The sequence below is a fragment of the Physeter macrocephalus genome, chromosome 1, assembly GCF_002837175.3.
Source record: "Physeter macrocephalus isolate SW-GA chromosome 1, ASM283717v5, whole genome shotgun sequence".
Lineage (NCBI taxonomy): Eukaryota > Metazoa > Chordata > Mammalia > Artiodactyla > Physeteridae > Physeter > Physeter macrocephalus.
In genome coordinates this window covers 87,529,311-87,556,519 of record NC_041214.2, presented here as the reverse complement: position 1 = coordinate 87,556,519, position 27,209 = coordinate 87,529,311, and the positions used below count along the sequence as shown (strand labels likewise).

The 27,209-nt window shown below is 34.8% G+C and overlaps 1 protein-coding gene across 4 annotated transcripts in view; it reads right to left on the bottom strand.

Annotated features, from left to right (window-relative positions):
- DLG1 (discs large MAGUK scaffold protein 1) overlaps positions 1-27,209 on the bottom strand; it is a 298,658-nt gene that overhangs the window by 101,051 nt on the left and 170,398 nt on the right. Inside the window, exons 8-13 of one of the 4 annotated variants that reach the window (XM_024124264.3) lie at positions 24,475-24,525; positions 21,608-21,732; positions 19,421-19,590; positions 17,430-17,566; positions 13,514-13,658; positions 1,792-1,912 (exon numbers count right to left, since the gene is read on the bottom strand). In XM_024124264.3, the coding sequence (XP_023980032.1) occupies positions 1,792-1,912; positions 13,514-13,658; positions 17,430-17,566; positions 19,421-19,590; positions 21,608-21,732; positions 24,475-24,525 (749 nt within the window). Of the gene's footprint in view, positions 1-1,791; positions 1,913-13,513; positions 13,659-17,429; positions 17,567-18,910; positions 19,102-19,420; positions 19,591-21,607; positions 21,733-24,474; positions 24,526-27,209 lie in introns of those variants that run through there. The other 3 variants (XM_024124272.3, XM_055084660.1, XM_024124273.3) reach the window with 3 other exon arrangements.

The window sequence follows — 27,209 nt, the reverse complement described above, 5'->3', positions numbered from 1 at the left end:
TTTTTTTGCTGCACCACACAGCATGTGGGATCTTAGTTCCCTGACCAGGGATCAAACCCACGCCCCCTGCACTGGAAGCATGGAGTCTTTTTTTTTTTTAAACATCTTTATTGGAGTTTAATTGCTTTATAATGGTGTGCTATTTTCTGCTTTATAACAAAGTGAATCAGCTATACATATACATATATTCCCATATCTCCTCCTCCTTGTGTCTCCCTCCCACCCTCCCAGGTGGTCACAAAGCACCGAGCTGATCTCCCTGTGCTATGCAGCTGGGAAGAGTGGAGTCTTAATCACTGGATCACCAGAGAAGGCCTGAACAGCGTTTGGAAAAAGATAGTGGTGTTGGTCATAAACATCGTGAATGCAATTAATGCCACTGAATCGCAATTTGAAAATTGTTACAATAGCAAATTTTGTTATATATATTTTACCACAATTTAAAAAATGTATAATGTAATATACTAAAAATCACTGTACTGTACATTTTAAATGGTAAACTGTATGGTTTGTAAATCATATCTTAATTAAGCTGTTAAAAAATGAACTTTAGAATTATTAACTGTTTGTATGTTGGGATTTCTTTTATTTTCTCTTTTTATTGGTAATGTGATATAATCTCTGAAAAATTGTTTAGGGTTAAATTGTGGAGAACTTCTAATATGAAGTAAGGATATCTGTACTTCATTATCTGGGCAAAGGAGTACAATGATCAAAAGGGAGTGATAAAACACTCACCACTTAGGAAGACATATTCAATAATTAACTGCCTGATTTTTACAGAAGAATACAGAAAACAGGTAGGCCTGTTGTGTAATACTACAGAGTCCAACAAATATTCTAGACAAGAGATATGTAGTGAAAAAAGATGGGGAACAGCAATCAAGATGCTAATATGACATTTTAAATTTGAAAAATATGCTGATTAAAGACCAGATAAGCCATTAACTACTTGCTCTTTACTTCTATAAATAAGCAATATTAGAAAATAACAGCAACAATAAAGCGACCATGATAGGTCAGTATACCAGCACAGCCTAAAGATTAACAGCCTTGAAAATTCACACCACAAGCATATAATCACAAACACTATTCTTTCCGGTAATTTTCATCCTAAAACAATTACTGAGCACCTATTAAATTAAGTTCTCAAAACTGCTAACTCCTGAAGAAGAGGACAAAGACAAACACCCCTATCTGACGTTTAAGAGATCACTGCTTAGAGTCAGGAGTCTGACAAATAAAGAATAATTATGATTATAAAGTTTCAAAAATAATAATGCTAACAATAATACAATTAATAAAAACATAAAATGACATGAATTGTCATACATTTTAACATTAAATGCTATAATATGAAATATGTCTACAAAATTTACTTCTACAAAAGCTATAAAGCAAACTGTTCAAACATAATATCATATTACTATGTTGAATAATGTGAAAAAGATCTAAAATATTTTTTCACTTTTTTCTCCACTTAGATAAGAGTTTTTTGGGGAATAAAAAGACAGTTAATCTAAAAAACTGTTAGTGAGTAACGTTAGTAATGTTAGATGGAAGTAAACTTAAGGTGTCAGAATAAATAGCAACATTAAAAAACTGATTTATTTGTAATATATTTTTACACTTATGGCCCTTCAATGAACCCTCCAATAAAAAAAAATAAGGTTTAAGTTCATTATCTGTTAATAAAATTAGTCCTGAAAACTGTGACTATCCTAGTTGGCTAATTATAACTCCATCTAATAGTTGGCTTTATGTAAGAAGGATGACTATTCAGTTCGTTACCTTGTAATTTCATCATCTCCAAGCACTGCTTTTGAAACAGGTGAATATCTGGCTGGTGATGCTGGTGTCTGACCCAAGTAGGAAGATGTGCTAACATGGTTATCAACAGGCTGAGAAGAAGCTTCAAAATAAAGTAAGTAAAAAAACACTTGAAAAAGGAAACATACCATTCAGTACCACATTTGTGGATTATCAGTTTCAAAGTTAATTAACGTATAATTCATATTCGCTCATTTATATAATAGAATTTGGTAGAGAAAATTTATTTATTAGGTAAAAAAATTAGAGAAGCTCAAGTTTCCAGGTAAAAACTAGTTTAGAAATTCAGATCAGTAAAGCAAACTTATTCCATTAGGTTTCTCTGAGAAAACAGAACTAAAAAGGAGTTTAGTTTTACAGTAACTGGAGTTACAGTAATTGATTTGCACAATGAAATCCAGGAAAGATTATTCAAAAGACTGTCACAGGAAAGACTGAACCAAATCAGTCTTAAGTACAATAACTTTATTTTTCTAAGAAGTTATTTTGCAGATTAATGTTTTTAGAAAGTATATATGGCTAACCCCTGAACAACATGGGGGTTAGAAGAACCGATCCTCCAAAAAATTGAAAATGCACATATAACTTTATAGTTGGGCCTCCATATCCATGGTTCTTCATCCACAGATTCAGCTAACCGCAGATCTCTAGTACGTACTGAAAAAAATCTATGTATAAGTGGACCCACGTAGTTCAAACCCATGTTATTCAATGATCAACTGTATACTCAAAATCTGATTGTGAATAACAAAAACCAAAAGCTTAAAAATAGGTGCAAAAAGACTATGCTTGACAAAGTTTTAGAATAAATTGAGGGACTTCTGGTTTCCAGCTTGGCATATAAGAAGCTTTGAGTCATTACTCTGTCCTAACAACAACTAAAAAGGTGAACAAATGGAAAAATCAACAACCCTTCTTAGATGCTTAAGATAGAAGTCATAGGGCAAAACACTGTCCCCCAAAATTAAGGAGACTGATAGGTGAATACAGAAAATCACAACTTACTAGAGCAGAAATCTCTGTGGTAACAAGTGCTGGGATAGAGTAACCTGAACTGTAATTAACAAATTGTGGGGGCTCAGTGTGGACGACTTTGGGAGTCAAAAACTCCAGGGGGACCCCATCATCAGGGACCCCACATTCTTGTGAGTTTTACCTCCTAGAACTCTACAGGTTCTCACAGTGAATACTGGAGAAAAATTCTGTCATGCTTCTGGCAGGAGGAGAGGAAAAGGAACCATTTTGAAATATATTAAGAGCATTTTGTTCTTCTTAACAGTCTGTCCTCAGAAGAAACTATTTAACCAGAGCCTCACCTGCTGGGGTTTTGTCAGAGCCCAGTGGAGCTGGGGGAAGGGAAATAACCAAATCTAGCCAATTCTAGCCATCCTGTCCGAAGGGAGCAGAACAGGGGAGAATACTGAGAAGCACTGTGAAGAGCACTGCAGAGGCACAAGGTCACTAAGAGACTGAGACTTAATCACAGGCTTATTCACCACTCTTCCACTCCAACACTTTATCACCATATTACTAAAGGCCTATTTACAGCAGTTCCTTTTATCCAGTACATCATGCCTGGCTATCAAGAAAAAATTACAAGACATACAAAAGGCAAAAACACAGTTTGAAGAGACAAAGCAAGCATAAGAGCCAGACTCATATATGGCAGTGATGTTGGAATTATCAGACCAGGAATTTGAAACAATAATGATTAATGTGCTAATGGATCTAATGGATAAAGAACACAATATGCAAAAACAGATAGGCAATACAAGCGGAGAGATGAAAACTCTAAGAAAGAAACAAAAAGAAATACTAGAGATCAAAAACTCTGTAACAGAAATGAAGAATGTCTTTGATGAGCTACTAGTAGTCTGGACATGGTTGAGGAAAGAATCTGAGCTTGAGGATATCTCAGTGGCAAACCTCTAAAACTGAAAAGCAAAGAGAAAAAATGACTGGGGGAAAAAAACCAGAACAGAATATCTAAGAACAGTGGTAGAACTACAAAAGGTGTAACATATATGTAATAGGAATACCAAAAGGAAAAAAAGGAGAGAAAGGAATAGAAGAAATCTTTGAAACGATAATGATGAGAATTTCCTCCAATTAATGTCAGACACCAAACCACAGATCTAGGAAGCTCAGAGAACACTAAGCAGGTTAAATGCAAAGAAAAGTTACACCTAGGCATATCCTTTTCAAACTACAGGAAAAAAAAAAAAAGGAAGAAAAGCCCTAAAAAAAGTCACGGGAAAAAAACCTCACCTTACTGATAGAGGTGCAAGGTAAGAATTAACATATGACTTCTCCTCAGAAACCATTCAAGGAAGACAGTGGAGTGAAAGTGGAGTGTTAAGAGAAAAAACCCACCTGTGAAATTATCCTTCAAAAGTGAAGAAGAAATAAAGACTTCCTTAAACAAAAATTGAGGGAATATTTATTGCTAGTAGATTTGCCTTTTGAAATGTTAAAAGAAGTTCTTTAGAGAAAAGGGACGTTAGTAGGTCAGAAACTCAGTTACACAGAAAGAAAGGAAGAGCACTGATGAAGGAATAAGCAAAGGTAAAATAAAACTCATTTTTCTTATTCCTGATTGATCTAACAAATAACACTTTGTTCAAAACAATAGCAATACTGTATTCGACTATGACTGTATACATGTTTATGTATAAATGAAATGAATGTCAGCAATGATACAAGGGATGGGAGGGAGGCATTAGGATTATTTTGTTATTATAAGGAACTCACACTACCCGTAAAGCTGTACAGTGTTACCTCAAAGTGGAATTAGATTACTACACATGTATATTGCAGACTCTAGGGCAACCACTAAAAAAAAGTAAAAGAGAATGTAATTAATACACTAAGAAAGGAGAAAAAACAGAATCACGCAAAATGCTTAATTAAGGCCATAAAAGGCAGGAAAAAAATGGATAACAAATACAGGAGCAAAGAACAGGGCAACAAAAAGAAAAGAGTAGCAAATATCATAGACATTAATCCAACTATATCAATAATCACTTAGAACATCAACGGCCTAAATGCACCAATTCAAAGACAGATACTCTCAGAGTGGGTCAAAAAACCAAGACCCAAGATATACTGTCTACAAGAAAGCCAATTTAAATATAAAGGCCTATATATTAAAAGTAAAAGGATGGAGAAAGATATACCATGCTAACATTAATCAAAAGAAAGCAGGAGTAGCTATATTAATTTCAGTCAGAGAAGACTTCAAAGTTAGGAAAATTATCTGGGTTAAAGAAAGGCATTTCTTAATGATAAAGTGGTCAATTCTCCAAGAAGACATAATAATCTTTAACACCTAACAACAAAGTGTCAAATTATGTGAGGCCAAAACAGATAGAACTGAAAGGAGAAACAGATTAATCCACACCTCTTTATCAGAAATGAACAAATATAGCAGGCAGAAAATCAGGAAGGACATAGCTGAACTCAGTAACATCACTAATCAATTGGATATGATGGACACCTATAGACTACTTCACCCAACAACAGCAGAACACATATTTTTCTTAAGCTCCCACATAACATTTACCAAGATATTCCATGTTCTGGGTTATGAAACATACCTTAACAAATTCAAAAAAAACCAGAAATCATACAATGTCCATTCTCAGACCACAGTGAAATTAAACTAGAAATCAATAACACTATGATAGCTAAAAATCCCCCAATACATGGTGATTTAATAACACAAACACACTCCTAAATAATGCTTGGGTCAAAGAAGAAATCTCTGGAGAAATTAAAAAAATGTTTTGAACTAAATGAAAATGAAAACACAACCTATCAAAGTCTGTGGGATACAGCAAAAGCAGTGCTTAGAGGGAAATTTATAGTATTGAACGCATATATTAGAAAAAAAGAAAAATCTAAAATGAATCATCTTAGCTTCCACCTGATAAAACTAGAAAAAGAAGAGTAAATTAAATTCAAAGTAAGCAGAAGGAAAAAAATAATAAAAAATTAGAACAGAAATCAGTGAAATTAAAAACAGGAAATCTGGGCTTCCCTGGTGGCGCAGTGGTTAAGAATCCACCTGCCAATGCAGGGGACATGGGTTTGAGCCCTGGACCAGGGAGATCCCACATGCCGTGGAGCAATGAAGCCCATGCACCACAACTACTGAGCCTGCGCTCTAGAGCCTGCGTGCCACGACTACTGAAGCCCACGTGCCTAGATCCCGAGCTCTGCAACAAGAGAAGCCACCGCAATGAGAAGCCCGAGCACTACAACGAAGAGTAGTCCCTGCTCGCTGCAACTAGAGAAAGCCTGCATGCAGCAAGGAAGACCCGACGCAGCCAAAAATAAATTAATTAAATAAATAAATTAAAAATAAATAAAAACAGGAAATCAACAGATTAAAAAAATCAATAAAACCAAAAGTTGGTTCTTTGAAAAAGATCAATAAAATCAATAAGCCTCCAGCCAGGCTAACTAAGAAAAAAAGAGAGAAGACAGAAATGAAAGAGGGCACATCACTACAGATTCCATGGAGATTAAAATAATAGTAAGTACTATGAAGAACTCTATGCCCACAGATTTGATAACCTAGATGAAATGGACCAATTCCTTGAAAGACACAATCTGCCAAAACTCCCAAAAAAGAAACAGGCAATCTGAACAAGCCTATATCTATTAAAGAAATTGAATCAATAATGATAACCTTCAGTGGTGAGTTCTACCAAACTTTTAAGAAAGGAATTACACCAATTCTCTATAACCTCTTCCAGCAGACAGAAGCCAAGGGAATACTTCCTAACTCATTCTATGAGGCCAGCATTATCCTAACAAAACCAGACAAAGAAATCATAAGAAAAAACCCTCTAGAACAACATTGTTCATGAACATAAATGGAAAAATCTTCAACAAGATATTAGCAAATCAAATCCAACAATATATAAAAAGAATTATACACCACAAGCATCTGGGATTTATCCCAGGTATGCAAGGCTGGTTCAACATTCAAAAAACAATATGAACCATTACAACAACAGGCTAAAGAAAAGTCACATAATCATATCAATAGATGAAGAAAAAGCATTTGATAAAATCCAAAATATCAATTTATAAGAAAATCTCTCAGTTAACTAGGAATAGTGGGGAGTATTGTCAACCTGATCAAGAATACTCTACAAAAATCCTACAGCTAACATAATACTTAATGGTGAGGAGCTTGAAGCTTTACCACTAAAATTAGGAGCAAGTGAAGGATGTCTTAGTTAATGCATTAACATAGGAAAAGGAAACAAAAGGTATGTAGATTGAGAAAGAAGCAATAAAACTGTCTTTGTAGATGTCATGATTGTCTATGTAGAAAATCTGAAAGAACTGACAAAAAAACCTCATGGAACTAATAAGTAATTATAGCAAGGTTATAAGACATATTGTATATATTAACCTTTATACAAGGTTAATATATAAAGTTGACTGCTTTCCTGTATACCAGCAATGAACAAGTGAAATTTGAAATTTAAAATACACTACAATTTACATTAGCATCCCCTAAAATGATATACTTAGGTATAAATCTAACGATCTACGTGAGCAAAACTACAAAACTCTGATGAAAGATATCAAAGAAGAACTAAATAAATCAAGAGAGAGCCTATGTTCATGGATAGGAAGCCTCAATACTGTCAAGATATTAGTTCTTCTCAACTTGATCTACAGATTCAATGCAACCCCAATCAAAATATCAGTAAGTTATTTTGTGGATATTGTCAAAGTGATTGTAGAGTTTATATGGAGAGGAAAAACATCTAGAATAGACAACCCAATAATGAAGCAGAAGAACGAAGTTGGAGGGCTGATACTACCTGAGTTCAAGACCTCCTAAAAAGCTACAGTAATCAAGACAGTGTGATACTGGCAAAAGAAAAGGAAAATATTAGATCAATGGAATATAACAGAGAATCCAGAAATAGACTCATATATAGGCAACTGATCATTGATAAAGGAGCAAAGGCAAACACAATAGAGCAAAGGCAGTCTTTTCAACAGATGTTATTAGAACAACTGGACATCCACATACAAAAAAACAAAGAATCTAGATATAAAGCATGTGAAAATTAACTCAAAATGGATCACAGACATAGTAAAACCCCAAACTATAAAAATCCTAGAATATAACATAGGAGAACATCTTGATGATCTTGGGTTTGGCAATGGTTTTTTAGATACAACACCAAAGGCACGATCCATGACAGAAAACTGACAAGGTAGACCTCATTAAAATTAAACATTTCTGCTCTGTGAAAGACACTGTCTAGTGAATGAAAAGACAAGCCACAGACTGGGAGAAAATATCTGCAAAAAATATATGTGATAATGAACTTTAGCCAAAATATGCAAAGAGCTCTTAAACTCAAGACAATAAACAATCCAATTTAAAAATGTGCCAAAGACTCTTAACAGACATCTCACCAAAAAAGATATACAGATGGCAAATAAGCATATGAACAGATAGATACTCATCATATGTCATCAAGGAAATGCTTATTAAATCAATGTGATACTGCTGAATAACTATTAGAATGGCTAAAAACCAGAACACTGATAACACAAAATGCTTGTGAGGATGTGGAGTAACAGGAACTTTCATACATTGTTGGTGGGAAAGCAAAATGGTACAGTCACTTTGGAAGACAATTTGGCTGTTTCTTATAAAACTAAACATATTCATACCATACGATTCAGCAATTGCACTCCTTGGTTATTTACCCAAAGGAGTTAAAAACTCATGCACATTACTACATGAAAGAAGGTCTGTTTGTTTGTTTTTTTCAAACATCTAGGCCTTCTTTAATTCAAAAGTTTATGGAAAACTTTAGCCTGTGCTATATTTTAAAATATTTACTGAATTGTTATCTGAAATTTGACAAAATCAGCAGAGGGCTTAATTAATTATTTTAATTGTTTTTAAGGAGTTTGAGGCTTTTTGGTGTAATTTGGGTATTTCAATTGGACATATGTGATATATTCAATGCCATTTTGTGAGTTTCAGGTAAATTGGAAATGTTAATCAACTTATCTAAAATGTATTCTATGAAAAGTAAAATATGACGTATTTGTTTTTTATTTTTAATTTTTATTGGAGTACAGTTGATTTACAATGTTGTGTTAGTTTTAGGTGTAAAAAGCTAAGATTTTAAAAGGCTACATATTGTATGATTCCAACTACATGACAAACCGTAAAAGGCAAAACTATGGAGGCAGTAAAATGATCAGTGGATGCCAGAGGTTAGAGGGGAGGGAGGGATGAATAGGCAGTGCACAGGATTTTTAGGGCAATGAAGCTACTCTGTATGATACTGATGGTGGGTACATGTCATTATACATTTGTCCAAACCCATAGAATGTACAACATCAAGAGTGAACCCTAATGTATACTATGGGCTTTGGGTAATGATGTGGCAATGTAGGGTCATCAATTGTAACAAACGTACCACTCTGGTAGATGTTGGTAATAGGAGAGGCTATGCAGGTGGGACATTTCTGTACCTTTGCTTAATATTTCTGGGAACCTAAAATTGCTCTAAAATATAAAGTCTATTAAAAAAAAAAAAGGACATGCCCTGAGACCAGCTCAGATCTGTCAACCCAATTTATAATTATTCTTTTTAATGCATCATAAAAGAATGGAAACCCGGTAAAAAACAGGAATAAAAAATAAGCAAACATTATTTATTGGTTCATTTCAATAATAAAAAACATCATTATAGTTCATCGACTGTAATTCTAGTGAGAGCTAAGAACAGAAAATTATAAAGCTATTCCTGACCCAGGTAAGCAACACATTTCAGTTGTAACTTCCAAAAGCACAACACATCTGAATTATGTGCATTATTATCAAAACACATAGAAACAATATTTAACTTTCTTGAGGTATTAACTATGATAAAGTTACTAGGCATTTCAAAATCTAGCTGTAATATTTATTATTTAACCATGAATCTCTTCTTTCAATACATTACCGAGTGCCTTCTATGCACAAAGCATTATAACACCCACTGGGAAAACAAAAATGCAAGGATCATTACTTCAAATTACTATAGTGGCCAGATAGGTTACATATATGAGTGAAGTAACCTGAGTGAAAGACAGTAGGTAGTGACTGGAAGTATGGTGTACTGGAAACAATTACGTGCTATCAAAAGGAGATAGCATCTATACATCTCTTTCTGTAATCATACAAAAAGGAAGAAATCTATAATGTCTATTAATACTATAGGGCTTAGAAGTCCAGAGCCATCTTTGATTTTATACGTTTGCAGTCTCCAATAGCAATTTCTTCCCGTCCAATTCATATACAAGATACTCTTCTGCATTTGAGCCAAAGGATTTTCTACCAATGGCTCTTCTGAAGTCCAAAGTCTTTCTTGGGTGATATGTAAGAATATCTGTGATTTTCAAGGGAACCGGCATGTTGCCCTAAAGCAACAGACATACATGTGAACCATTATAATCACTGGCCATTTAAAGTCCAGAGTTTACTGATTTTTTACTCAAATTTCTTTGCTGCATTATCAAGTTTGGCTGAAACAAACAAACAAACAAACAAACCCAACTGGGCAAGAAGTTCAGTCAACTGCTCAAGCCAGAAAATGTACCTTTTCCCTACCATATCCAGACTGTGCCTTTATTCAATGGACCTTTTCTGAAGGAGTCATTCTCACATGTAAGGCATAGTATCTCATAGGGCAGGAACTAAAAATTAATGTTCCTGTCAAAGAAATGACTGCCCAAAGAATGATTAGTTAAAACAGTGCTATTTCCTATATCCCAAATCCTAAGTAAAAAGATTCCTCAGAGAACTACAAAACAAGGGAGGCTAAATTACTATCCTTAGACATCAAGATTAATGACCCAAACCCTCCAAAGTTTAGGAAAGAAGCCAAGTGGAAGAGCTTAAAGTAAAGGCAAGAAGAGAGCAGTGGCCAAATCAGAAGTTTAACAAGGCCTTCCACCTGAAGAGAATATAAATTAAAAGTGAAAAGATATATAAATGCAAAAGCATGAGAATTTTAATATCATCAAAGAAACTATGTTCTCTATCAGATCCAATGAACTTCTTTTTTTTTCAGTAATAAACCTTTTATTCCTGGGTACCATATTTTGGCTATTATCCATATGTGGATTACAGCTATAAGAGTGTGACCCCATCTGAGATTTATGGTCATAACTTAAACTACAATTCTGTGCTTTTCTCCAGGCATGTTCTGCTTTTTAGGGAGCAGGAATGGATGAAAACACCAGGTTGAACCAGGGTTGGGATTCTGCCAGTGAAGATGGAGAGGGCAAGAAAGTAGAAGATATATGCAATGAAGTGAATATCACGACAAATCAAGGAGACTAAGTTAAAAAAAAGTAGACAAGTAGAAACACAAGGGGACAACCAAGTAATGGTGTCAAATGATTGAAGGTCAAAATGAGGATGAATTGTTAGAATAGGAGTAAATAAACCGATGGATGTAGTCAGAGAATGGGATGATTTAAATCAAGATTTTGGAGGTGGTGAAGGTATTGATGATGATAAGATCTAAATTACTGTCTTGGAAGCAAGTATCTGAGTTGGAGTGGAGGGCAGGAGAGCTAGAAAGAAAGAGATCAACAAAGAAGCCAGGTTGTTGAATGAATCAGTGTGCATTTTGGCTGGACATCACTAAGAATGACAATGTGAATGTGTATCAAAGGACAATGGGCCCGACACTAAAATCTTCAGTAACTAAAGCCAGATTGATGAGGAGGAAACTACATGACTAACAACATAAGGGACAGGCAGGTAAGTTGAATAGTCTGATGGCAAGGGCTTCACAAGAGCTGACAGGTAAAAATCATTTATGTAAAAAGTTTTCAAATACAAATGCTTTTTAAAACACACATAATAAGTTACTTATGAATTGCGTCTATAGTATGAGCATGGACTGTAAGTGTACAACAAAATTCATAAGAAGAGAAACAGAAGTTGAACTAGCAAGGTAAACTTCAACTTTTTCACAATATTCTATTAGTTCAATAACGGAAAAAAAGGGACGAAATATCCTACATATGCCTATAGGGAAAACAATCATTATTTATTACTCTTTAGAACTAGCTCTGCCATTTTTTAAATGTCATTTTATATAAAAAGAGATAATTCAATAAAATGTAACATTTTTTCCAGTTCAACATATTTTTAAGAAGCAGCCTGGCTATTTGTATATTTGGCCATAATCAGGATGCCAATTCTCAATCTGTGGAACAACTGGGACATAGCTGTCTTGAACAGATAAAGCAGCATAATAAATAAGATTAATATTTAAATTGGTGAATAAAAGAGCTTACCACTGAATTTGCATCTCCTAATAACAAATAAAAATACATCAAGCCCTTATATAAAGCTTCTGTGAAAGACTAAATATATAGAAGAATTTTAAACAAGTAGTAAAGTTCTTTTCTGACACAAATGATGTATAAGACATCATCTCTGTCCATTAAAAAGACTGAATACTATTAAGAAAATAATTCAGTTATACTTGAGTAATTAATGAATCAATGAGCAGATAATGAAGATGCATCACTGGAGGACAGTATATACACTTTAAAATATAATTTGTATTTAGCTTCTAATGATTAATGATTGTAATGAACTTTTTGACATTTTAAAACTGGAAACATTGCCACTTACAAAATCACAAATATCTTTAAAATTCTACAATTTAAAAAAGGAAAACTTGGAAAAGCAGATTATAGAGTACATTTATGATCTTTATTACACATGGATGATTCTAGTATTGACTCAACATACCAAACAAATAAAACTTTCATTTTTCAAACAACATGAACACATTAAGATATATATTTAGGGGCTTCCCTGGTGGCGCAGTGGTTGCGCGTCCGCCTGCCGATGCAGGGGAACAGGGTTCGCCGGAGCCTGTGCTCCGCAACGGGAGAGGCCACAACAGAGGGAGGCCCGCATACCACCAAAAAAAAAAAAAAAAAAAAAAAAAAAAATATATATATATATATATTTAAATCTCATCTCGGCTTGTACATTAAAAAAGAAAATCAAATAGGAAACTTAAAATTATATAAGTACTTTCATTACAGTTCATTTCTAGGCAATACAATTGTACTGTGCATAAACAGAGTTAGGTAATACACTAAGAGCTTGAAGTACAAAGATAATATCTGGGCTCACACAGTTGAGAGTATAGAAAAGCCCAAGTTTTACAAATATTTTAAGTTACTGTTTCTCAAAGTGCAGCCCATGAGCCAGCAGCATCAGAAGCATCAGAATTGCCCTGCTTGTTAATAGAATTAATTGCTTGTTAATGTATATTTCTGTGCTCCATCCAAAAATTATTAGAACAAAACAAGAAGCCATATTACTTGCAAATACCTTTGGTGACTGTTACTTATATAAAAGTTTGAGAATCAATGCCTTAATGTTAAAAGTAATTACTGCTATGAAATTACAGGTGAAAAGATGAAAAAGCCATCTCCACTTATTATTATGAAGATTCTGACTTAAAACTGGTTTTTAAAATGATTAGGTTAAAATGCTTTATAATTCTTTTAAAAATATTTGTATAATGTTTAAACTTTATATTGGGAACTTTCATTAAAATACATCACATCTAAGGGGAAACAAGATTTAAGCAAACAGACTTACAGTTGGTGATATCAGGTGGTGCATAGCCATCATTCATATACATACTTGTGGGTTTTGCCACTTTCAAAAAAACAAAATCAGATGTGTTCTTTAAGGCAGTTACTGCTTCTTCATGAGTAACTTCTTCTAAACACACACTATTCACCTAAAAGAAAATCCCAAAAGTTTTACTTCTTCCTTCCCACTTGGAATGTCATTTTTTTTTTCCCCCTTATTGCTCTGGGTAGAATCTTTGGTACAATGTTGAATAGGAGTGGTAGTTTGTGTCTTTCTAGGACTTTGCCCAGTTATCTAATGCGTTGGTATAGAGTTATTCATAAATAAAAGTATTCCCTTATGTTCTCTTTCATTCCTACTTTTAGAAATTTGAGTCTTTTTTTTTTTTTTTCCTGGTCAGTCTAGCTAAAGGTTTGTCAATTTTGTTGATCTTTCCTAAGACCAAGTTTTGGTTTTGTTGATCTTCTCTACCAACATAGACAACATGGTTGTTCTATTTCCTATATTGTTAATTTCTGTTCTAATCCTTTCTCTTCTGCTAGCTTTAGGTTTTAGACTGCTCCTCTTTTTGGTAAACATTTTTTTAAAAAAAGAAATAAAACACTAAATGTTTCTAGTGTTTTAAATTACAGTGCACTAAACAAATGTTCATTTTAGTATATTTTCCATTTCCCTAATATGTGACTTTATAATCGATTGCAGGAGACTTTTAAATGTTTTGACGAAAACTTCTAAAGGTCACAGAAAAATCCTGACTTTCCCCACTGATTACTAATAATGCTTCGCAGGATTTCAACTGCATGGTCATTTTTATGGTCCCACCCCACTGTGTGGTGAGGACTTGCTGCATTTTGAAATACACAACTGTGGTATACTGTTCTTCTGATGATGGCCTGAAATGAGACATTAGTAACTGTGATGCAAAGAGAGGATTCATAAATGCCACACATTAGAGCTGTCTTCTTGAAAAGCTCACTCTGGCATGTCCCTCCTGGAACCTGGCCACCACTTTGTGAGAAGCTCAAGTTAGCCATGTGGACAGCCCACTGGAGAATTGAATACCTGGCTAACAGCCCCAGTTGAGTTCCTAGATGACAGCCAAAACCAACCAGTCCACTGTATGTGAGCCAACTTGGAGGTGGACCACTGGCCCTAGTTGAGCCACCCCAGTAGACATTATATGGAATAAAGACAGGCTGTCCTGGCCAAACCTACCCAAATTGCAGAAGTGTAAGCAAATAAATAATTGTTGTCATTTTAGCCACTAATTTTTGTTTCCTCTTATGCAGCATTAGATAACTGATAAAAGAGCTGACAAGATTTGCTGAGGGATTCAATGTGGAGTGGGAACAAAAGAGAATGATTCTAAAGTTTTAGACTTCGGGAAATTAGAAGGATAAAGTTCCCATTTAATGAGATGTGAAAATTATGCAAAGAGCAGAATTTGGGGGGGCAGGGTGGGGGTGGGTTGCCATGATTTGAAAGTTCATTTTTAGATACAGTCGTACTTCGGTATCTGTGGGGGAATGATTCTATAACCCCACTACCCCCCATTACCCTCCTCGAGGATAAAAAAATTTGCAGATTCTCAAGTTCCTTACGTAAAATGGCATAGTATTTGCATATAAGCTACGCACACCCTCCCTTATACTTTAAATCATCTTTAGATCACTTATAATACCTAATATAATATAAATGCCACATAAATTCAAGTTTTGCCTTTTGGGAACTTTCTGGAATTTTTTTCCACCAAATATTTTCCATCTTCAGTTGGTTGAATCCACAGATGTGGAACCCATGGATACAAAGAGCCAACTGTATATTATATTTGAGATGACTCTTGAGACATAGACAAGGAGACTGAAGTTCAGAAAACAATACTTATTACTATCATGTACAATAAGACCCAGTTAAGTTATTTGACCACCTATCAAAGAGAGAAGAGAATATGTTCAAGTATTGAGTCCTGGATCACTTCAATGTTTAGAAGTTGGGGAGAAGATGCACCAAAAAGGAGAAGGAGAAGGAGAAGGAATGGCTGATGAGCTAAGAGGAAGAGCAAGATAGAGGGTGACTATCAGGCAAACTGGAAAGAGTGTTTTAAGAAGGAAGAAAGTGTGTCAAAAGCCTGATACATCAATTAAGGTGAGAATTAAGAACTGAATAATTTCAGTGGAATTATGGCAACAAAAGCCTCCCTAAATGGTAAATCAGCATGAATTTCTGGCTCCCTACCCCTAAAATTGATTCTGGAAGAAGGCTAAAGAAGACACAGTAACTAAGAAATTAAAAATAAAAGTGAGAAACGTAGTGGAGAAAGAAGGTTGTTTGGAACTGGTGTGTGTTGGTGGGGGGCGGTGTATGCGATGATGAGGGAGTGTTGGTTGTAGCTTGGGGGAAAGAGTAGCAAGTCATAGCTGTGAGAGGCTAAGTTAGAGAGAAGCAGTTGAAGGACAGTTCCTTCCTCCTCCCTGTCATTAACTCAAAAATAATTAGTTGCTCTTCCTAGCAGAACTATTAAAAAAGGGCAAGTAAATAAGTAGGAGATAGACCAAATCACCACTATACCAGACTTTGTTTGTATGCCTTTTCAGATTCACTTGAGCTTACGTGTCCACTAGGCTTTGGTTGCTTGCTTAGGGGAGAGTCCTAGCTACTGCTACTCTCATATTGTCCCCTACCATTATGAGCTCTTTCAACCTTTTCTGGAGTAAAGGCTGGGCTTGGGTATGGCTGACGTGTTCCACATAGTGAAAGCTGTAACATATTAGAAGACCACATCTGACCTGTCTAGACCACGAGGCTCTAGCTCTTCTCACGACTTCTGGGTTCAGGGGAAGTGCTGTGCCAGAGTGTGGGAACTGGCTTTCCTAGCATTTGTCCAGAGGGGCTGGGTAACACAGTCGAGAAATCTAGGACAGTTAACCCCCATGGAGGTAGACTCTAACTAACAAGAGACAAGAGACTAAAAGGGGTCAGTAGATAAAATCCTTTCTTTTCCCTGGATGGCTGGATCTAAGGTTTAGCAGTTCCACATTGCCTGCCTGGGAGACTGTCCTACATGACAAGCAATCAGCTACATTTTCTTATGAAATTATAGCCAGGTCAGAAACATAATACGTTGTATCGGCTTTCCCTCATTCTCTGCCTCACTTTTCATTTTCACTCACTCTAGCTTCTCTGAAGTTATACCTCCCAATAATACTTTAGCAGAGTAGCTTTTCTTCAGGTTTTGTTTTTCTAGGGAACATGAACTAAGACAGTTATTGATGAAGGTTGGATAAATAAATTGTGATACAGTCTGTAGTCCCAGAATAGAATATTATGAAGAGGGTAAATGAATAAATCTCAGCTCTAGGCAACAATATGGATAAGTCTCAGTAAAACAATATTGAGTGAGAGAAGTATTAAAAAAGACTATACACAACACAATAGCCTTTAAAATTTTTTCAAAACAAACACTACTAAACAAAACATTTAGGAATATGTATGTGATTAAGCAATCTTTAAAAAACAAAGGAATGAGGAACACAAATTGTCGATATTCTAGTTCTTGGGTTGGGTAATGACTAGCAGTTTTTACTATATTATAAATAAAATAATTGATTAATTAATTAAAGTAAGAAAGGGAAAAACAAGGTCACACATGAACAAAGGATGATGGTGTTACGAACCTAAGGATTATGACTAAACAATTCTGTGCATCCAAGCCCCTAAACAGAATGAAAGAAAAAGAGGGGAGCTAGTAGAGGAAATGGTAGTGGCAAATAAAGAATCATTTTTCAGGTTTTGACTAAAGCAAGGCTAGTATTCACTCATGTAAATATCATTTAAACATTTTTGGCATGTAGAAATTCAGTCTGTCAGAAAAAAAAAGACATCAAAGTGATTTTTAAAACAATGGATTTCTTATACTTACTGCTAAAAGTTTATCTCCAATCTGAAGTTTACCATCTTTATGTGCTGCACCTCCTTCAATTATTTTGGTTACATAGATGCTATTATCCCCAGGAATATGCTGATTTCCAACACCTCCAGCAATGCTGAACCCAAGACCTATATGGAAAACACTAGTTTTAGAATTTCACCAATATATGTAAACCTAAGTCCAAATGACTGAAAACTAGAAGGTGATAATTTCACCAAACTAATGTTTTTTAAAATAGAAAAATATAAGTGCTCCTATAGTTACAAATGAGTACCTTTTTACCCCCAGGTTACTTTAAAACATAAATATATATATATATATATATTTATTTATTTATTTATTTTATTTTATTGTCTGTGTCAGGTCTTAGTTGCGGCACGCAGGATCTTTGTTGTGCCGTGCGGGATCTTTTAGCTGCGGCATGCAAGCTCCTTTAGTTGTGGCATGCAGGATCTAGCTCCCTGACCAGGGATCAAACCCGGGCCCCCTGCATTGGGAGCGTGGAGTCTTTAGCCGCTGGACCACCGGGGAAGCCCCCCCCACCGCCACCCAGGTTACTTCTTAAAGTGTCTTTGTAAAATGCATTTGTTTGTTAGTTCAAAGAGATGGTGTAAAATTGCTTCACTTTTGTTTCCATCATAATTGCACTTCTTACTAACACTTTTAACACTTCCACAAGATTAAAACTCAGAAAAAAAAAATTGGTGGTGGGCAGAACTAACAGCTTCAGAAATGGAGATGCTTCTTCTCTTTTCAATATTCTATGAATTAATTTTTTTTTTTTTTTTTTTTTTTTTTTGTGGTATGCGGGCCTTCCTCTGCTGTGACCTCTCCCGTTGCGGAGCACAGGCTCCGGACGCGCAGGCCCAGCGGCCACGGCTCACGGGCCCAGCCGCTCCGCGGCACGTGGGATCCTCCCACACCGGGGCGCGAACCCGGTTCCCCTGCATCGGCAGGCGGACGCGCAACCACTGCGCCACCAGGGAAGCCCTATGAATTAATTTTAAGTAAGGAACTTCAATAATTCATAAATCCCATAGCTTTAACACCAAACCTGTAGCTCTCTATGCATTTTTTCATGAAGCCACAAATTAGAATCAATATTTCCATTTATCCTCAATCCCATCCATGTTTTCAAAATTCAGATCACATCCTAACAGTCTTCACTGAAGATGTAACTACTAATGACATGTTCATAAATATTTTTTCTTTTAGCCTGTGTATCTGCATTTTATGCACTTTGTAGATTAATGATTATAAGTTAATATCAACACTACACATGACTGCAAAATGTTTGCACAGTATCCTACTTAAGACAAAAATCAGTAGAAATAACACAGAAATTCTAAAAATTCACTAAGTTCTGTAATTACCAGCACTGTTAATCTTAGAATGTGTGTCATAAATAACTTCATAGTTACATACCACTTAGAGATTTCTTACTTAATAATTTGTCTTTGTTTATTTCATACCTTTAGGACCTTTAATGAGCTTTATTTCCATTATTTTTTCTGATACTGGTTTCCGTCTTTTTACATACAAGCGTACAATAGATCCCGCTTCTTTCAATGCTTCAACTGCTTTGCTATGTGTCACATCACGAACGTCTACTTCATTTACTCGCAATATACAGTCATTGACCCTGAGGAAAAAAAAATTAAATATTAAAAATTAAAAATTTAATATCAATTTTTCTCTTTGCCAATTTTCTTTTCTTGAGAAGAGAATTATTTACTAGAATTATTTATAAGAAACTGCATGTTAAATTCCAATGTATCAAAAACTCATATATGCAGATGACATGATACTATACATCCTACTTAAGACAAAAATCAGTAGAAATAACACAGAAATTCTAAAAATTCACTAAGTTCTGTAATTACCAGCACTGTTAATCTTAGAATGTGTGTCATAAATAACTTCATAGTTACATACCACTTAGAGATTTCTTACTTAATAATTTGTCTTTGTTTATTTCATACCTTTAGGACCTTTAATGAGCTTTATTTCCATTATTTTTTCTGATACTGGTTTCCGTCTTTTTACATACAAGCGTACAATAGATCCCGCTTCTTTCAATGCTTCAACTGCTTTGCTATGTGTCACATCACGAACGTCTACTTCATTTACTCGCAATATACAGTCATTGACCCTGAGGAAAAAAAAATTAAATATTAAAAATTAAAAATTTAATATCAATTTTTCTCTTTGCCAATTTTCTTTTCTTGAGAAGAGAATTATTTACTAGAATTATTTATAAGAAACTGCATGTTAAATTCCAATGTATCAAAAACTCATATAAATACAAACATTTCCCAAGGGCCAGCAAAGGAAACAGAGCAAATGATAGATTATACAAAAATATTAAATAATAACGACAGCTATAATTTTTTTTTTGTTTTTGGCTGCGTCTGGGTCTTTGTTGCTGCACATGGGCTTTCTCTAGTTGCGGTGAGTGGGGGCTACTCTTTGTTGCGGTGCATGGGCTTCTCATTGCGGTGGTGGTCTCTTGTTGGGGAGCACAGGCTCTAGGCACGCGGGCTTCAGTAGCTGCAGCATGCGGGCTCAGTAGTTGCGGCACATGGGCCTTAGAGGGCGTGGGCTTCAGTAGTTGCGGTGCGTGGGCTCAGCAGTTGTGGCTCGCAGGCTCTAGAGCGCAGCCTCAGTAGTTGTGGCGCATGGGCTTAGCTGCTCTGCAGCATGTGGGATCTTCCCGGACCAGGGAGCGAACCCGTGTCCCCTGCATTGGCAGGCAGATTCCTAAACACTCTGCCACGAGGGAAGTCCCAACAGCTGTAATTTGTATGATTACGTATAGAAATTAAGATATTTTAGAAAAACAGCAAATATTTATTTAGCACTAACGACATGTTAGGAACTTCTTTTAGTGTTTTAACCCTTAAAACAATCTGTAAGGTAGATACATGTTTATATCCCCATTTTATAGATAGAAAAACTGAGGTACAAAGTTTAAATAACTTTCCCAAGGCCACCCTGATAATGATTAACAGAGCAGTGATTCAAACATAAAAAATCTGAGGCTCAGACTGAATAACTAGCTTAAGGTCACAGCAGCAAAACTGAGATTAATTCATTGGTTTACCAAAAAATAAACTAATCTCAGTTTCAACTGCATGGTATTCATGTAGAAAACAAATAAGAAAACAAATTAAAAGATGGTCATCTCAAATTGGGCAGGGATGGGGAATAAAACAATTAAAACATTTAAATTGATCATGATAAACTTCTATATCTAATTAACTTTCTTTAGAGAAAAGAAATTCTATATACAAAGACAGTGATACCTAAGAGTTAGTACTATAGGTATGCTCTCCAGTGAAACAAATGGAACATACTAACTTTCACACATGAAGCACAAATAAAAGGCCAATAACAGAATCAGGAAGTAAATATTTACATTTACATGAAATCAAATTATTGATTTCATATCTAATTTCATTAATATACCACTTACCATATCCAGTGAGAAGTTTAGAAACTGAAAAGCTGTATAAGGTATGAATAGCCTTAAAATAAGATACTGTTTTTAACAGACCATATATAATCCTTAGTCCTAAAATTTTAGGAAACCATCACCATGTATAAAAAGCAACAAATAAGGCAACAGGAAAAGTGCCACAATCTATGGTCTAAGGAAACAACAAAGTATGCTAAAGATATTTTCTCAAATGGAACATTACATTTAAACAAAAGACCAATGTTACTTACATTTATTCAATTTAGAAAATAGATTATTTAAAGTTTGCATAATCTTTACTACTCTTTGTGGTCTGGGATACCAACTCAGATATATATGATTCCCTGTAACTTAAATAAGCATATACACGTTTCCCACCCAGAAAATAACACATTTTGTGAATGTATTTGAACATACAATGGGAAATCTATGATTTCTACAAATTTGCTCAGAAATATTTAAACAGTCAAGTTTATTATTCAAAATGCTTAACTTCTAAGATAAAATTGAATTCCTAATTGAAAAGAGGGAAAATGCTTAAAGCACAATTATCTCATTCATTCAAAATCTGAGCATCTACCTTATGTTAGTTATTATGATAGTGTTCATTTGTATTTATTCATTGTTCAGTTTGCCTCAAGAAAAAGATACAAAGAGGATTTAGCATCACAACATAAAGTGCAAAACATACCGCAATCTTCCATCTTGGGCAGCTGCTCCCCCTGCAATTATTTTGGTAATGAAAATACTTGAGTCATCTCCAATGTGTGGGTTGTCTGTACCTCCTGCAATGCTGAAACCAAGCCCTGAATTTCCCTGGGGATAGAGGGGAAAAAAATTGACACTGAATAATAATTATCTTTATTGATAGGTTCCCATCATTATAGGACCTAGAAACTGTACTAACATAGGGAACACACACATAAAGGCATATGTATAGGAAATATGATTATTTTAAATAAAGAAATATAAGGAAAGCTCTTTTTTCTCTATGAATTCAGAGGTATTACTGCTGAATATGTGAGGCTAATGATGTACTGAGTACTTCCGGAGTCTGATCTATGATTCTTTCTTTAAAATTATGTGCAGTTTGTCCTTGGAGAGGTGTCGCTATTAAGTCTCTTTTAGACTGCATCTTGCTCATGTTTGGTAAGGCAAATTGCTCCCAAGAGAAAAACAATTAAGTGATCCTTCTGCTGCTGTTATTTCTGAGTAGGTAATACCAATATATTATTTCAGCCTAAATTTTTAAAAAAGGGGTACTGGGTGGTGCTTTTCTTCTGCTAACTTTGCCATCAGCTTATTTTAAAATGACCAAATTGTATGAGCTAAGTAACACAGCCATCATCCTTGATGTGTTTAACCAAGACACCTGACCAGCAAAAGGCATTTTTTAATACTGAAAGTCCAACTAGAGAACTTAACATTGGTGTACTTTCTTGACAGCAGTCAATTTTGCCAAAGTAGCATTACTTCTTCCTTATTTTATTTATGTACTGACTTTCTGAATAATATTTTCTTTGAAGAAAGGGTTCTACTGCTACAAAAAGCAAAACTAATCTAAGCAAAGGTATTAAACGTTTATTTTTGCAAGAATGTTCTAACTTTGGTTTTCAGGCAGCTCAAATAAGTGGGTATAGCTGGATCTATTACTAAACTGTTTGTATTTAACAGCTTAAAATTTCACTAGACTATGACATGTCCTAAAATTCTATTTTAATAAAAAAATTTTTTCAGTCTAAACTCTTCAAGAGTTACTAGAGTATCAATAATAGTATCAATAGGTTGTATGGGGCTACCAAGTTACTCAGGTATTCGAGTTCTCTTTTTTATTTGCTTTTTAAAAAATTGAGATATAATTACAAAAAACTTTGTGTAAGTTTAAGGTGTACAACATATTGATTTGATACATTTATATAGTATAATATGATTACCACGTTAGCTTTATTTAGCTAACACCTCTATGAGGTCACATAATTGCCATTTATTTTTTGTGGTGAGAACATTTAAGATCTAGTCTCTTAGCAATTCTGAAGATTATAATACAGTATTGTTGATTATATTCACTACCTGTGCATTAGATCTCTGGAACTTATTCATCTTCTAGTTGCAAGTTTGTATACTTTAACAACATCTCCCCAATTCCTGGTACTCAAGCTCTTTATTCAGTGAAAAATACAATGTACAGTTCTGACTAAATGAAGGAATTTAAAAGGTACTGGGAAAAGATGAATAAGATAAAAAGTTAGGACTATATGTCAAGAAATCTCAATAAAGCTGGGAAAAAAACAACAAAATGCCACATTAAAATGTATACAGTAGGGCTTCCCTCGTGGCACAGTGGTTGAGAGTCCACCTGTCGATGCAGGGGACACGGGTTTGTGTCCCGGTCTGGGAAGATCCCACATGCCGTGGAGCGGCTAGGCCTGTGAGCCATGGCCACTGAGCCTGTGCATCCGGAGCCTGTGCTCCGCAACGGGAGAGGCCACAACAGTGAGAGGCCTATGTACCGCAAAAAAAAAAAAAAAAAAAAAAAAGTGTACAATACATTAATACTCTATTTACTTGTAAGACTCAGTCATCCATGTCACTTGAACAGGTGGCCCAAATTCGTGTAAATAGGCAATAAAAATCTATTATCCCTCTGAAGTCTATTTTTACTCAGTTTGTTCTGGCTTCAAACATAAACAAATCTAATTATCTAGGATTTTAAATATACAGACATTCAGTTACTTAGAAAATTCACTTATGCGGAGCACTTCATTTCCCAAAAATGCTGGTCAGACAAGGTGGCACTGCTAAAATACAGTATCAATTGAATGCACATATTCTTAAGGGGAAAATACATCAAGAAAATTTACAAATCTTCCTTAAGTTATTTTCTGACTGGGGGAATGCATAAGAAGTTTTCAATACGGTCTTTTCCATTAAATCTATGGTTATTATCTTGCTGGGAAACAAACTGATACAATGACCATATTACTAGGATATTAAATACTTATTTAAAATAAATATTTTATTATAAATATATTATCTGAAAGATAAATAATAAAATTAAAAAATGAGAAAAATCTGAGAAACTGTCAGTCTAGAGGAGCACAAGAAGACATCATAACTAAATGTAATGCAGTATTCCAGATGGGATCCTGGAAGAGAAAAACATAAAAAGTAAGGAAATCCAAATAAAGTACAGACTTTAGTTAATAATAATGTATCACTATTGGTTCATTAGTTGAAAAAAATGTATTCTAGTAATGCAAAGATGTTAATAATAGGTGAAACTGAGTCCAGGGTAAATGGAAACTCTGCACTACTTTTCTGTAAATCTAAAACTATGTTAAATAAAAAGTTTATTTAAAAAAAAGGTTATTAAAGAAAAGGAACATGTTCTGAAAATGCCACGGCTAATTTTATACGTGGACTCATTAAAGAAACTAATATTATATGGTTCTGAAAGGTGATCTTCCTTGGATCCTATATGAAAGAGCACTATATTTAAACAGTTCTTTAAAGCAACAGGTTTATGCATAAAAACTTAAGATAATTAATAGTTTTTACCCTTTCAAGTGTGATTTCTTCATATTCATAATCTGCATCAGTGCCATTAACCTAATGGGGGAAAAAAGAAGAAGCACAGAAATTTAGAGGGTGAAATTTAAAATGGCAAGACATAATTTTTGCATGATTTTCTTAATGAAAACCTGTTAAATGTGATAGTAATCAAATAATATAGCTTGATTTTAACAGTTTTAGGGAAGATTTTCAAGGAATGGAAGAGTACAAATGTGATTAATGAGTTGACCCTCATGATATTGACTTTCAAATACAGAAAGGGTACATTCAGCTCTTAATACTTACTGAACTCTTGACTCTCTTCTCTGTCTTGATCCACACATCTAATCAGCTGCCAATTCTTACTGACTTAAATATTTCATTTTTTCCTGAAAACCATCACCCCCCTTCATTTTCATTTCTATTACCTTGCTTCAAAAGCCTTTGTTAACTCATCTGGACTACTGCAAGTGTAATCTACGCAATCTCTTAGGTTACTATTCTCCATTGCTCAAATCATTCTAATGTGTTTTACATAGATGGATCTTTATGAAGCCCATGTATAAATACTTGCTCCAAAATTCTCAAAAACTCTCATACAAGGCTCTGTATGAACTGACCCCAATCTATCACTCAACTTCATTCTAACATGTTTCTCACCTCTTCATGAGCCTTATATACCATCACACTTGAATGACTTGCTCCTCCCTTTACATAACCTGCAAGTTCCTCCCTCCACATCTGTTACTTTATTGCTTCCTCTGTCAAATTTCAGTTACATATTTCATGTACAACTTTGATTCACCATTCACATTCTTGCTTTCACCATACAGACCAAGCACTTTCTCTCATTCCTTCTAATTTATTCCATATCTCCTCCTGGAAGAAGTAATTCCCATAGCAAAGGCCACTGGTGAAGGGTGAATAGTCCTTGGAATCAGATTAACTGGGATTCAAATCACTGCTTTAACATTTCTGGTGATACGAAGTTGGGCAAAATACCCAATCTAATAAGTCAAATAGGGATTGTGATAAACTTCATCTTTAGATGCATCCCATCTTCCATCCCAAGTGCTCTTTTGCAATATGATTGAACCATCCTACCATCAAGAGATGTTATCTACTTGCCCTTCCCTCAGATCTAGGCAGGTTCTAAATGAACTCTGTTAAAAAGAATGTGGCACAAATGCTTTGTGGTTTTTGAATCTAGGTCATGTGATGCCTTGTAGTATTTGCCTCTGTCTTAGAATGCACTTTCTTAGAATCCAGAAGCTATAATGTGAGGAAGCTCAAAGATCCTATGAGGAGATTCAAATGAAGAAGCATCAAGACCCCTGGCCAAAAGCCCCAGCTGCACCTCAAACCAGCAACTAGCACTAACTGCCAGCCATGGTCAATGAGGCTATTTTGGATCTTCCAGAAAATCTTGAAAAATAATGAATTATTTTTAAAGCCACTAAGTTTCAGGGTGGTTTGTTACACAGCAGTAGAATAATCAAACAACAGAATAATGAAATCTACGTAAGGTACTCTGTTTTCTTCACCATACTATAAGAAAACAACCCCTAATTCAGGTCCAATGCAGGAGCTAGGGTTTTTTTTTCCTGAGGATTTTTGAAACTCATCTCTACTACTTTTTTGGGTTTCTTAATTGTTATGGTTCTAATGGATTCAAACCCAACTGCTACTTTGTTTCATCTTCTTTTTCAACTGAAGATATTTTCTTCTTGTTTTTGAAATTATGTTATACATACGTGTGTATACACACACATATACACATACATATATATATACAAACATATATACATACACACAATATATATATGTATAAAAATCTATGATTTATATGCCTATAGAGTGCAGGAGGGTTATACATATGCATATCCTGCCAACTTGACTAGAACTTCTTTTTTATGAGTAAAAATAAAATCTGTATCTGCAGCTATACCACTCTTCTTATTCTAAAGGTTATTTGTATCATTTATATTTTTTCATGCTCAGACTTGGTAAAAGTCTATGAGTCTTTATCACAGAAGTACTTTTAACATCACTGATTTATTACATTCTATGCTATTACTTTCTGCTTTTATTTTTTATCAATTCTTCACTCTTTCCTTAGGCTCTTTTTAAAGCTTCTTGAGTTGAATGTGCAATTCACTTATGCTTATTACGTTTTCTATTTTCAAAAACACCCATTAAAGTTAATAAATTTTCCTTGGCATATGGCTTTGGCCAAACCCCCTAACTGCTACACTGGGCTCTATTTTTGTTCATTTGTTTATTTCTAAATAGCCTGAAATTTTATTCTGGAAAACACTTCCAAGTCAGTATACTTATACAGTCCTTTTGGTGTTAACATGTAATATAGTATAAATTTTTGTGTTGTGAGCTTATGGACTTCTGCTTTAAGGAATTTGAGATTTTCACCATTAAGCCTTCTCAAAAGGTAGGTACTCCCAGCTCTACACACCACGAGTCCCTCCCATTGGGAAACCTGCACAAGCCTCTTAGATACCCTCATCCACCAGAGGACAGACAGCAGAAGCAAGAAGAACTATAATCCTGCAGCCTGTAGAACAAAAACCACATTCACAGAAAGACAGACAAGATGAAAAGGCAGAGGGCTATGTACCAGATGAAGGACAAGATAAAACCCCAGAAAAACAACTAAATGAAGTAGAGATAGGCAACTTTCCAGAAAAAGAATTCAATATAATGATAGTGAAGATGATCCAGGACCT